This window comes from Pelobates fuscus, chromosome 8 (genome assembly GCF_036172605.1).
Source record: "Pelobates fuscus isolate aPelFus1 chromosome 8, aPelFus1.pri, whole genome shotgun sequence".
Taxonomy (NCBI): domain Eukaryota; kingdom Metazoa; phylum Chordata; class Amphibia; order Anura; family Pelobatidae; genus Pelobates; species Pelobates fuscus.
In genome coordinates this window covers 60111192-60124719 of record NC_086324.1, presented here as the reverse complement: position 1 = coordinate 60124719, position 13528 = coordinate 60111192, and the positions used below count along the sequence as shown (strand labels likewise).

General features: G+C 44.4%; 1 protein-coding gene across 2 annotated transcripts in view; it reads right to left on the bottom strand.

Moving 5' to 3' along the window:
- The window catches only part of LOC134571557 (leucine-rich repeat-containing protein 3-like), a 60699-nt gene extending 50027 nt beyond the window's left edge, over positions 1 to 10672 (bottom strand). For both annotated transcript variants that reach the window (XM_063429908.1, XM_063429909.1), the window contains exons 1-2: positions 10321 to 10672; positions 6799 to 7159 (exon numbers count right to left, since the gene is read on the bottom strand). In XM_063429908.1, the coding sequence (XP_063285978.1) occupies positions 6799 to 7159; positions 10321 to 10633 (674 nt within the window). In that variant the 5' untranslated portion in view covers positions 10634 to 10672. The remainder of the gene's footprint in view (positions 1 to 6798; positions 7160 to 10320) is intronic.
- Between the last annotated feature and the right edge of the window lie 2856 nt (positions 10673 to 13528).

Genomic DNA, 13528 nt, shown 5'->3' with positions numbered 1-13528 from the left:
TTATGTTTGTTGTTATTAAAGGCACATTGATCTTTTTATAGAGGTACAGTGTTTTCTGTCTTCCTTGATATACCTATAAATTTGAAGCGCTAATACTTTATATATTTTGTTTTTCTTTCTTTAAGTCGCTTTTTTGTATGTAGCTGCCCGTATTATTTGAATATATCGGTTAGCGAGGTTTCCTCCCATTTTTTAGTTCTAGAAAAGGAACATCTTAATGCTACAGGAGACAACGATATTGTAGTCATTTAAGTGCTTCCAACTTTGGGGTAACCATTAGGGTAAGGCCTTTCATGTCCTAGCATGACTTTGCCTGTGCACAATGCAACATCCATGAAGATATGGTTTGGTGTGAATTAACTCTAGTACACCTTTGGGGTGATAGAATGCAGATTGCGCACCAGACCTTTTTATCTAATATCAGTGCCTTACCTCACCGATGCTATTTTGTGGAATGGGCAAGAATTCCTACAGATACTATCCAAAATCTTGAAAGCCCTCCTAGAGGAGCAAAGGCTGTTATAACGGCAAAGGTATGTATGGGGGAAGATACTTTGTTTTGGAATAGGATAGCTAACACTCTTATATAGGTGCAGGGCCGCCATCATAAATTGTGGGGCCCCTAACAAAGCTCAAGGTCTGGGCCCCCGGTGCCTGCCTCCAAGCCCCGCCTCCAAATCCCGCCCACAGGAATACACACACACAGACACAAAAGGACACAGACACACACAGAGAAAGATACACAAATACTGAAACAGACATACACACGTTTAGACACATACACAGATACACACACATACTGACATAGACATACATACATACATACTGAAAAACAGATATACATACAAACTGACATACAAAAACGTATATACATACTTACATACACGCACACATACAGACATACATACAGACATACATACACAGACATACATACAGACATACATACAGACATACATACAGACATACATACAGACATACATCACACAGACAGACATACATCACACAGACAGACATACATCACACAGACACACATACAGACATATATACATACTGACATACACACACAGAAGTACATGCATACTGACATACACACACAGACATACATGCATACTGACATACACACACAGACATACATGCATACTGACATACACACACAGACAAACATACATACTGACAAACAGACATACATTTAGACATATATATATATATATATATATATATATATATATATATATATATATATATACACATACTGGATATATAATCCTGATATTTACAGAGTGAGTATAGCAGGAAGTGGAAAAGAGGGAATAAGACAGAGGGACAGTATTTAAGCTCTAAAACTGGAAGAATAAGAGTTCACCAAATCCTATAAAAACTTGCAAACAGTACACAGTAAATGTGGGTATCCGGGAGCTTAAAAAGTTAAATAACAATGAAGAAAAATAAATATAAATATAAAGTGCCGATATGAATTATACTTTTCCTATACCCAAGTATGCAAATCGTTAAAGACATATAGGGAACAGGGACTATAGTGTTTCTTTAATGTGAGGTAAATTAGAGATTAGTGCCACGAATAATATACTAGATTGCCTACTTACAACCAGATGAGGATGATGATGGGCTCTAGCTACAGTCTGGTTCCACTGGTCTGGTGTAGAACAGGCTCTCTGGAGGCTGTTTGTAACTGTGGTCACAAAAATCAATGTTCTGGGAGAACGGGAAGCAGCTCCATTTTTTAACGCCCTTTACACAGCTCAAGGTCCAGGGTCCACCTTCATGTTCCATCAATGAGTTTGTTCACAGGAGGTGGAGTAGGGATATGTGTGAATCTGTGTTTGTATTTGTAAGGGCTGCAAGGTGTGTTTCTATGTATGTACGGGATGCAGTGTGTGCGCCTGTAAGGGGTGCATTGAGTGTGTGTAAGGGGTGCATTGAGTGTGTGTAAGGAATGCATTGTGTGTAAGGGTTGCATTGCTTGTCTGTGAGTGTCGGTGTGTGTAATGCATTGTGTGTTTTTCAGTGTGCAAGGGGTGCATTGTGTGTGTGTGATGGATGTCAATCTCTCCCCCCTCCCTTGTCACTCTCTTCTCCCCCTCTCCCTCCCTTGTCACTCTCTTTCCCCCCCCTCTCTTGTCACTCTCTTCTCCCCTCTTGTCCCTCTCTTCTCCCCCCTCCCTTGTCACTCTCGTCTCCCCCGTTGTCACTCTCTTCTCCCCTCCCCACTCTCATTCCCCCTCCCAACCCGTCAATTCCCCTGCCTGTCAATTTCTTTCCCCCACCCTGTCAATTTCTTTCCCCTCCCTTTCAATTTATTCCCCCCACCCTCCCTGTCAATTTATTTCCCCCCACCCTCCCTTTCAATTTATTCCCCCCACCCTCCCTGTCAATTTATTCCCCCCACCCTCCCTGTCCATTTATTACCACCCCCTCCCTGTCCATTTATTCCCCCCTCCCTGTCCATTTATTCCCCCCTCCCTGTCCATTTATCCCCCCTCCCTGTCCATTTATTCCCACCCCCTCCCTGTCCATTTTTCCCCCCTCCCTGTCCATTTATCCCCCCTCCCTGTCCATTTATCCCCCCCTCCCTGTCCATTTATCCCCCCTCCCTGTCCATTTATTCCCCCCTCCCTGTCCATTTATTCCCCCCTCCCTGTCCATTTATCCCCCCCTGTCCATTTATTTCCCCCCTCCCTGTCCATTTATTCCCACCCTCCCTGTCCATTTATTCCCCCCCCCCTTCCTGTCCATTTATTCCCCCCTCCCTTTCAATTTATCTCCCCCCCCTTTCAATTTATCCCCCTCCCCTACCTATGTTGTAGCGTGGCCAAGCCCTGTATGGTCCGCGGTTACAGGGAGCTTTTGTTTCCTGTACCCAGCCGGACTAACAGGAAGTGAACACTCAGTGTTCACTTCCTGTTAGTCCGGCCGGGTACAGAAGACAAATGCTCCCTGTACCCGCGGACCATACAGGGCTCGACCACGCTACAGTGAGGGAGTGACAGGAGGGAGCGCTGAGCGCTTCCCTCCTGTTAGTCCCTCTCCTCATGCTGCGCCCGGGCGGTGCGCCCTCATGGACGCACCAGCCCGGGCAGAGCTGCAGCCGCCTGAGGCTCTCTGCAGAGCGCTCGGGTGACTGCAGCATGAGGGGGGGCGGCGCCCCTTGTCTGCCTTACAGGTAGCGCCGGCCCTGAATGTGTGTATGGGGGGCAGTGTATGTTTGTGGGACTGTGTATGTATGGGGGGGGGGGGGGAAGTGTATGTTTGTGGGGCAATGTGTGTATGGGGCAGTGTATGTATGTGGGGCAGTGTATGTTTGTGGGGCTGTGTTTGTATGGGGGGCAGTGTATGTTTGTGGGGCTGTGTTTGTATGGGGGCAGTGTATGTTTGTGGGGCAATGTGTGTATGGGGGGCAGTGTGTGTATGGGGGAGGGTAGAGAGGGTTTTTAAAAATGTCTTTATTTAAAAAATAAATAAATACATGTCCCCCCTCCCTTCTTACCTTTACTGAGGGAGGAGGGGGGACATTTCTCGATCCCTGGTGGTCCGGTGAGTAATCCCTGGTGGTCCCAGTGGTGAGAGTGAACTCTAGCCCGTAGCTGCAGGGCTCGAGTTTACTCTCGCGAGATCTGGAGTGTTGCAGTGGTAACCACGGCAACGCTCCATGATCGCAAGAGAAGGACCTGGAGGAGCTGCAGGCTGAGCTCCCGGGTCCTCTCTCCCTCCCTGCCGGCTGCCCGCACGGTGCCTGCGGACCAGGGAGGGAGATCTCTGATCTCCCCTCCGGTCCTTGAAGGCATATTGCAGGGCTGGCGCTTGGACAGTGCCAGCCCTGCATTAGCCGGCAGGGGAGAGCCTCGGGGGGGGAAGGCAATTGCCCCGTTGTCCCCCCTGAACTACTTCCACAGCACTTTACAATATTATGAAAGGGGGGGGGGGAAATGTACAATAAATGAGACAATTACACAGTGACACAGGAACAATAGGTAGATTTGAATTATACCACATAGAAATTGTTAAAGGGACACTGTAGGCACCCAGACCACTTCAGCTCATTGAAGTGGTCTGGGTTCTGTCCCTTTTGCACTTAGTGCTGCAATGTAAAACATTGCAGTTCCAGATAAACTGCAATGTTTACATTGCAGCACTAAGTCTGCTTTCAGAGACTGTCTCCCAGACAGTCACTGGAGGCATTTCCTGGATTGAAATGGGCCTTTGGTCCGGTATCTGACACTGGATGTCCTCATGCTCTGCATGAGTACATCCAGCGTCAGATTTATCCCAATAGGAAAGCATTAATTCAATGCTTTCCTATGGAAAGGTCTAATGCGCGTGTGGCATGTGCCGTGCGTGCGCATTAGCTCCCGCTCGTCGCATAACAGGGGAGGAGGCGGAGCCATGGCACTGGTATAATTTACCTTATCCCAGCATCCCTTGGCGCTGGGATAAGGTAAGTAAAAACTGTTTTTTAACCCTTTATTCATCCGGGCGGAGGGGGCGCAAGGGAGAGGGAAATCAGCTTTGTATTCCTGGCACTATAGTATCCCTTTAATGCCATATTACAATAAGTTTCATAAGAGTTAAATGAATAAAGTTATTACTCCTACACTCTGCACAGAGTGTGGGTTCACATGTCAAGAGGAAGGCCTATACAAACCAAAGGGCGATGTAGACATATAAGGACCTACTACCTGCTGACCACGGCCTATACTATTCCCCAGGTGAAAGGCAGCCAGACCGCCAACATTCCTGGGGTAGCCCTGGGAGGAGGAGTGGAAGGGGCCTCCGCCGACGCTCTCATCCCTTTATGTCAACGGCTATTGGGGAACATTCCTGGGCTGTTTGATAGACTGGACTGGTCGGCATTGTACTCTTGCCTGTCTTGCTACCTGTGGATCATCTCACTTGCATGGGGAAGATCCCCATCATGGATCTTATGAATATATTTGTGGCCTGCCTGCCCTGGGGAGCTTTGTGCTGTGACTGCGACCAGCCACAAGACAGAAAAAATATATGGGGGGGGAAGCCTCTCGGGAGTCCTTTCTACAGCTGTGATATGCTCGCAATCTTGTGTATGAATAGAAAGTTTTAATAAAGCTATGTCTCGGTGTGAAAATAAAATAAGTTGCATTATCTCAAATGAACATAAAAGGTTAAAAGGACAACCAAGCAATAATAATTCTAAATACTAAGGACTTTTAGGTCAGGTGATAAAATTGGTTGTTATGCTGGTGGAACACAGCTTGCTTCTTGCGGACATTCAGGTGTCTTCCGAAGTGGATGCCGGCGGCCCCACAGATAAGGGAAGTTGGTTTCTCTCAATTTCTGGGCTTCCAGTCTCATCGTTTAATGCCATGAAACCATAGACCTAGATATGTCATTGTAAGTTAATTCCCTTAAACTGGTAAGCAGGTGAGGAGCGGGTAGCCATTTGCACCATTTGTTTGTGTCTGATCATTGGGAAACCGACCTGTAAGTCTTTTACATCTGTAGCCTTGGGTGGCTTGGGTACCCTTATCTTGCTGAAGTGCTTTATATGTTGAAGATTGTGACATTTTTTTGCATTTAATAAAAAGTACATATTTTACTAGAAATTTACATTTTTATAAATAAACCTTTTTACACTTATTGACTGTCAGTTACTTCCTGGTTCCCTAGCTCAGTGGAGCTAAGTCATGAGACAAGTAGTTGCCTAGAACTCCTGCATGGAAAAGTCTGTGATTGGTCAGTCACAAAGCCTAGGGTATATTCAATAAGGAGAGCTTTCAAAGGCTCAGACAGATCTAAAGTGTTTTCAGATACAACAGCCACTAGTGACGACGTGTATAATTTGGGGAGGAGGAGGGGGGGCAGTGTATTACACTTTGGAGGGGGGTCAGTGTATTAATTTGAGGGAGGGAGGGTCAGTGTATTAATTTGAGGGAGGGAGGGGCCAGTGTATTAATTTGGGGGAGGGAGAGGGCAATGTATTATATTGGGTGAGGTAGTGGGCAGTGTATTAGAGTGGTGGGAGGGGGTCAGTGTGAGAAGAGCTGGAACTGGAGGACGGGTGGCTCATCTTAAGGTAGGATAAGAGGGGCTTGGGGGACCTTCCTGGGAAGTGTGTTAAATTGGGGAGGGGGCAGTGTATTAATTTGGGGGAGGGAGAGGGGAAGTGTATTAAATTGGGGAGGAGGGGGGAATTAATCAGAGTGGTGAATGGGGCGGCAGTGTATTAGAGTGGTGGGAGGGGGGAAGGAAAGACCTCTGGTGACTTTCTGGTTACAAGATTCCATGCCAGAAGCATGGGGCACAGCTGCACTGGTAATAGTTAATAGTTATAGTTATTTGTAATACAGGCTAAATGACAAAAAAGACAAATCCACAAATCTACACCTCTGTTTCTGCTGTTGATACAAGAAAAATCCAGAAAACCGAACTTAAAGTGATTTCCAGTTTTGCCATGTTGCTTAGCAAAATTTCTACAGAATCTGTTAAAACAACCTCTCTATGCTCAGAATTCTCCTTTATTGTTTTTACTTTAAATAATGCAGTCAAACGTGACACTCAACAAACCTCTTGCTGGTTACTCTGACATTTTTGATATCTTCATACTTCTGGTCTACATATGTAACCTCTTGACCATTTAAGAGTCCTGTTATTGATGCATGATATCACTTTCCTATGCCCTAAATCATTATCAGAAACAATCTCCATTCTGCTGTGTGCCGATAAAATTCACAAATATATAACTATAAATGAAGAATGAACAAGAACAAAAGCATCTTGTTATTTCCGAAAATTCCACAAACTCACCAATTCTTTAGATTTGCTTCCACCTCATGATCTGACTTAACCACAAAGTCCTTGGCCTTGGGTAAGCTATCCAATAGACCTCTACCCCACTCATGTGGTGGCTTCTGATTTATAGCATACGAAGTAAACAGGGCAGCAGCAAGTGACCCAAGATACCCAGTTGGATGGTGGTGAGTCATTTTACCGCTGTCTATGCTGACTCTGATCAGGTCCGGCAGCTGATATGGTCGTGGAAACCTAAGCCCTATGCACATTGCTCGCATTGCTGCCCCGCAGCCACCGGCATCTGATTTGAATGGAATCTTCCAACCATTTGGCAGCTCAGGTTTCAGCTTCTCTACACTGTTCACGCAACAGACACCTGTATATAAAACACAAGAGGAGGAATTTATCAAAGTGTTTCCCATCTGTAGTGCAAGTTTCAAAAAGTGGGGCAATCCACCTGTGATTACTTCACTTTTGCAACCATGCTAAAAACAACACTAAAAAGTGACAAGTTACAGCTCGAAAACATACTTGGAGACTGATGCATTTCTACCATGTGAAAGTGGCTTACCCATTAACATATGTAAAGTATCAGTTTGTCTGGAGATTTCCTCTTTGTTAGTAAGCTGACAAAAAATGCAGAATATGAGTAAATATAGTAGAGATTTTGATTTATAGAGACAGCAAGCAAGTGCAGCTTCATATTATTTTCTTTCTCCCGAGAACAGATATTTAGTTGTTGGCACAAAAACTGGTCACCAGAGTCACAGCCAACTGACCATATTTAGCCATCTATCTAACTTTTCTTAGGAGTCTACAACCATAGGTAAAAGAGGAGATGAGTGTGTTTTTGTCTATGTTGCTAAAGTATATAATTTTATTTTTTTTATACCAATTTTAAGTGGAGGGGCCTAGCAACCTTTGTCACAGGGGGGCTCTTGGTGCCCCCAACTTCGGGCGCCTTGATGATCGGCCCGGCACTAGGGGCGGCTCAAGGGCCACGCTGCTGCTCCAGACAGGGGCGGGCAGCCCACCAGGAAACAGCCCAGTCTATGTGAACACAAAAGCAAAGAGCATACTAAACAAATTCTAGAGACATAGGACTTGGCTTCTGAACTGGGACAGGTCATCCAGACCCAGAAAGGCTTGGGACTATACACTGTTTGCTTCAAAAAAATACCATATAGTACCCTAACACAAATTGTAACAACAAAACTGTCCTTTAATGTTTATTTGATGTCCGTAAAAATGCAGAGGTTGTGATATAAAGATCAACAAATTTACATACAGTTGTGCTGAAAAGTTGGAAGTAATTGTGACATTTTGGCATTGATTTTTACAATATGACTGATCATGCAAAAAAGTTTATTTTATTGAAGGATAGTGATTATATGAAGCTATTAATTATCACATAGTTGTGTGACTCCTTTTTAAATGATAATGATAACTGAAATCACCCAAATGGCCCTGATCAAAAAATGACATACCCTTGAATGTTTGGCCTTGTTAGAGACACACAAGGTGACACACACTGGTTAAAATGGCAATTAAAGGTTAATTTCCCACACCTGTGGCTTTTTAAATTGCAATTTGTGTCTATGTACAAATCGTCAATGAGTTTGTTAGCTATTACATGGATGTACTGAGCAGGCTAAAAACTGAGCCATGGGGAGCAGAAAAGAACTGTCAAAAGACCTGCGTAACAAGGTAATGGAACTTTATAAAGATATAAAAAGATTTCCAAAGCCGTGAAGATGCCAGTCAGTACTGTTCAATCACTTATTAAGAAGTGGAAAATTTGGGGATCTCTTGCTACCAAGCCAAGATCAGGTAGACCAAGAAAGATTTCAGCCACAACTGCCAGAAGAATTGTTTAGGATACTAAGAAAAACCCACAGGTAACCTCAGGAGAAATACAGGCTGCTTTGGAAAAAGACGGTGTGGTTGTTTCTAGGAGCACAATATGACGATACTTGAACAAAAATGAGCTGCATAGTCGAGTTGCCAGAAAGAAGCCTTTACTGCACCAATGCAATAAAAAAGCCCAGTTACAATATGCCTGACAACACCTTGACACACCTCACAGCTTCTGGCACACTGTAATTTGGAGCGACAAGACCAAAATAGAGCTTTATGGTCACAACTATAAGCACTATGTTTGGAGAGGGGTCAATAAGGCCTATAGTAAAAAGAATACCATTACCACTGTGAAGCATGGTGGTGGCTTACTGATGTTTTGGGGTGTGTGAGCACCAAAGGCACAGGGAATCTTGTGAAAATTGATGGCAAGATGAATGCAGCATGTTATCAGAAAATACTGGCAAACTATTTGCATATTTTCTGCATGAAGGCTGCACATGAGACGCTCTTTGACTATTATAGTATGAGAATGACCCTAATCACAAGGCCAAGTTGACCCTCCAGTGGTTACAGCAGAAAGGGTGAAGGTTATGGAGTGGCCATCACAGTCTCCTGACCTTAATATCATTGAGCCACTCTGGGGAGATCTCAAACGTGCAGTTCATGCAAGACAACTAAACACTTTGCTTGACTTGGAGGTATTTTGCCAAGACGAAGGGGCAGCTATACCACCTGCAAGCATTTGGGGCCTCATAGACAACTATTACAAAAGACTGCACGCTGTCATTGATGTTAAAGGGGGCAATACACAGTATTAATGTATTAATGTAATTTTCTAGTGAGTATAATCATTGTATGCAGGCATTTTCATGCAAACACTGCCTTTCAGAGAAAATGCAGTGTTTACATTGCCCCTAGGGACACCTCCAAGTGGCCACTCCTCAGATGGCCACTGGATGTGCTTCCTAGGGCAGTGCTGCACAGTAGGCAGCTCTGCCGTTCAGTGTCCCCATGCAGATTTAATGCATCTCTATGAGGAGGTGTTGATTAGCCAAAACAGTGTTTGGCCAAGCCCCCTTGCCGATTTTAGCCAATCCAATACTTTCCCCATGGGAAAGCATTGGATTGGCAAAAGATCGGCAATTTTGATTATTTCATCAAGGGGGCGGGGCCCGTGCCAGCAGACCTGCGCGGTGCTGGAAATAAGGTTAGTTTTTAATGCTTTTAAGGGGCAAAAGTGGTGGCAAGCCACCTTAATGGTAGGTTTTGCACTATAGGGTCAGAAATACATGGTTGTGTTTCTGACCCTATAGTGTTTCTTTAAGAACTAAGGGTATGCACACTTTTAAACAAAGGTTATTTCATTTTTTTCTTGGTTGCCGTGTTTTGTTTTATGATTGTGCCATTCTGTTATAACCTACAGTTGAATATGAATCTCATAAGAAATAAAAGAAATGTGTTTTCCCTGCTTACTCATGTTTTCTTTAAACATTGTATTACCAATTCTCCAAGGGTATGCAAACCTTTGAGCACAGCTGTATATTAAAAATGTATATTTAATATAGCCAAATTTTGCATACAGGGCAAGGATGTTTACAAATGCTTATCCTAGGTTCAAAAATCTATCTGCATTGTTTTTCCCTTAGTCAGGGAAAAGACCGGAGACAATAACTTTACCTGGTGCTCTACCATCCATGTCTTCCATGCATTCTTTGTATTTCTTTGCCAACAGAGGATATAGCTTAGTAGGTTCTATGTGACTACCAGCTTCCACCAGTGCTTCTGCTGTGGCAATATGCATCACTGTATCATCACTCACTCTCCTACTTCCCACATCAAGGTTCTCGATGCCACCCAGCTTGGCCAGCTCATCGTGGATCTTCTGTCCATCTCTGCAGAATTCCCAGATATCATTGTTGAATCCCAGGGCGTCACCCACTGCGCTAAGTACCATCGCAGCCACATAATTTTCTACCAAATCTGACGACATACTGTACCAAAAGTTGTATTTATAGTAGACACCTAAGAAAAACAAATAAACAAAAGAAGAACGAGATGTTCATGAGACCGGTTACATACACAACACTGGTTGATACCTGCATCGGAACACAAAGTATTATTGTATTCTGCCATATATAAACAGACAAAAGGTACAATATGGAACAGTTTAAGCTTAGCATTCAAAGTGGACAATATAAAACAGTAAGTTTCCATGTGGCATTTTTAGTGTATTGTAGCCCATGGAGCAACCCAGTTAGGGGAATGGGCCTTGACAGGGCCAGAGAGTAGGCATGTATGTATTTTAATAATTGGGGGCAGGACTTTGTCATGTGGTTATGGGGGTGGGGTCTAGGGGATTATAGCACGGCCATCTTAGAGAGTGGCCATTTTAATTTTCTTACCTGTTACTTGTCCTCCCACCCTCCCTGTGGTTAGTAGTGTTCCCCATTTGGTCACAGCAGCGGGGAAGGGCTAGGATAAATGGGAAGTAGGTGGAGTATGAAGTGGTTATGGAAAAGGTCTAGGTTGGATTAGGCATGAATGGTTTAATTGGTTGGTAGGTTCGAGCTCATCGGTGGCTCCAAACCTGGGGGTGTCTTGGTACATCCCTACAAGTTAAGCAGTTGGACGGGCCTCTTTGGTAGGCCGTGTTTGATGTTATATGTTATGTTTACTGTTATACACTGTTATATTGGTATGGGGTCAATGCCAGGATATTTAGGTATAGAGGGAGATTGGTTAAAATATCCTTATTGTTTGGCAATGACCCCAAAATGTTGTTAAGGTATTGATGATAATATAATAAAGCTGTGGACTTTATATTTCCAACAGAAATTGGTGTCTGTGTTTATTAAAGGTAATGGGGATGGTTTATAGCACATGCCCAATAACGTGCACGTGTCAAGAGTTTTGCACAATATAATAAATAATATCCATAAAAACATTATAACTTGCAGGAACATACAATATACAAGTGCACTGAAGAAACATTACAAATGCTGCTAATTATATCCCATATCAGAATTTTGACACCTTAGTTGCTGGTCTTCAGCTACCATAATTGTGCTTTTTATGTTGGTTTTCCTTTCCTTACTCCCCTGATATCTTAAATGAACACTTGACATATGCACCGTCGTTATTCGGCAGGTGCTATTTTAGTTTACCTTAAATAAAACACTGACACCGAATTTATCTGTTGGATTATAACGTCCACAGCTTTATTAATTATTAAATATATAAATAAATAAATTAACAATTTAGGGTCATTGTCCAGCTAACATTATATTACTATCCCCCCGCACAATACCCCTGACAATGACCCTATCTTTTGAACAATAATTAACATTCACTTAACATATAACCAGAAACACACGGCCTACCAGAGAGGCCCCAAAACCATCTGTTAACTGTAGGGGTGTACCCAGACACCCCTACCCCCTAGGTTCGTAGCCACCGAAGAGCTTGAACCTACCAACATCTAATCCATCTGGCCTACTCCAGCCTAGGCCTTGGCCTGTCCATTCCCAATTCCAGCTAACTCCTGGCTTTAACACGCCCTGTTCCCGCCGCTGTGACCAAACGGGATCAAAACTCAACTATAGGGAGGGAGGGTGGGACAAGTGACAGGTCAGTGCAATTCAGATTAACTGGCTCCTCACTTAAGATGGCCGCCTATTTACACTACCTGACTCCTCCCCTACTTAGCCCCGCCCTGAACATCCCATACCTTTCTACCTGCCTACTTCCTGGCCTTGTCAAGGCCCACTCCCCTGTTTCACTGTTCCATGGGCTTCATGACATATGCACCGTCGTTATTCGGCAGGTGCTATTTTAGTTTACCGTAAATAAAACACTGACACCGAATTTATCTGTTGGATTATAACGTCCACAGCTTTATTAATTATTAAATATATAAATAAATAAATTAACAATTTAGGGTCATTGTCCAGCTAACATTATATTACTATCCCCCCGCACAATACCCCTGACAATGACCCTATCTTTTGAACAATAATTAACATTCACTTAACATATAGCCAGAAACACACGGCCTACCAGAGAGGCCCCAAAACCATCTGTTAACTGTAGGGGTGTACCCAGACACCCCCAACCCCCTAGGTTCGTAGCCACCGAAGAGCTTGAACCTACCAACATCTAATCCATCTGGCCTACTCCAGCCTAGGCCTTGGCCTGTCCATTCCCAATTCCAGCTAACTCCTGGCTTTAACACGCCCTGTTCCGCCATAGCACATGACTTGATCCCTTAAGGACATGTGCGCCCCCCACCACCCTGAAACAGGGCCAAGCTAATCCCTTCCTGAAAGCCTAGATTGAGCAAGTCACAACCCACGTCTGACAAGTGTACCCCGTCTCTCCTAAAATAGCCCGGCAGCATGTCCTCCAGTTCCCTATGCCGAACTACAATACCCCCCATTCGCCGCACAAAACTCGCTATTGCCCTGTTAACCTTGCCCCTGCATCGAGCCACTGCAGCTGGATCCCTGGCGTGCCGCCACGTGAAACGGGGGACCATTTCCGACCACACCACCACCACGCCAGGGACCAGGTCCAACAGCCGATCAACGTCTCTCTTCATCCGTCTAACCAACTCCCTTTGCGGAATCAGACCCAAATCATTCCCACCCCCGTGTAATAAAACTATGTCCGGAGCGGACCCTCCGGCCAACCTGCTAAACAACGAACTACTGAGGCTTTGCCAGCTAAACCCCCTAAAGCCAAACCAAGAAATCGACACTTCTCCTTGAGTAAAACCCAGCTGTGCTCCACTTCTCCGAACAGCAGCCCTCTTCTGAGCCCAATAGACATACGAGTGGCCCCAGATCCACACTCTCCATCCTGCAAAGAAAAACACGTTAATACCAAA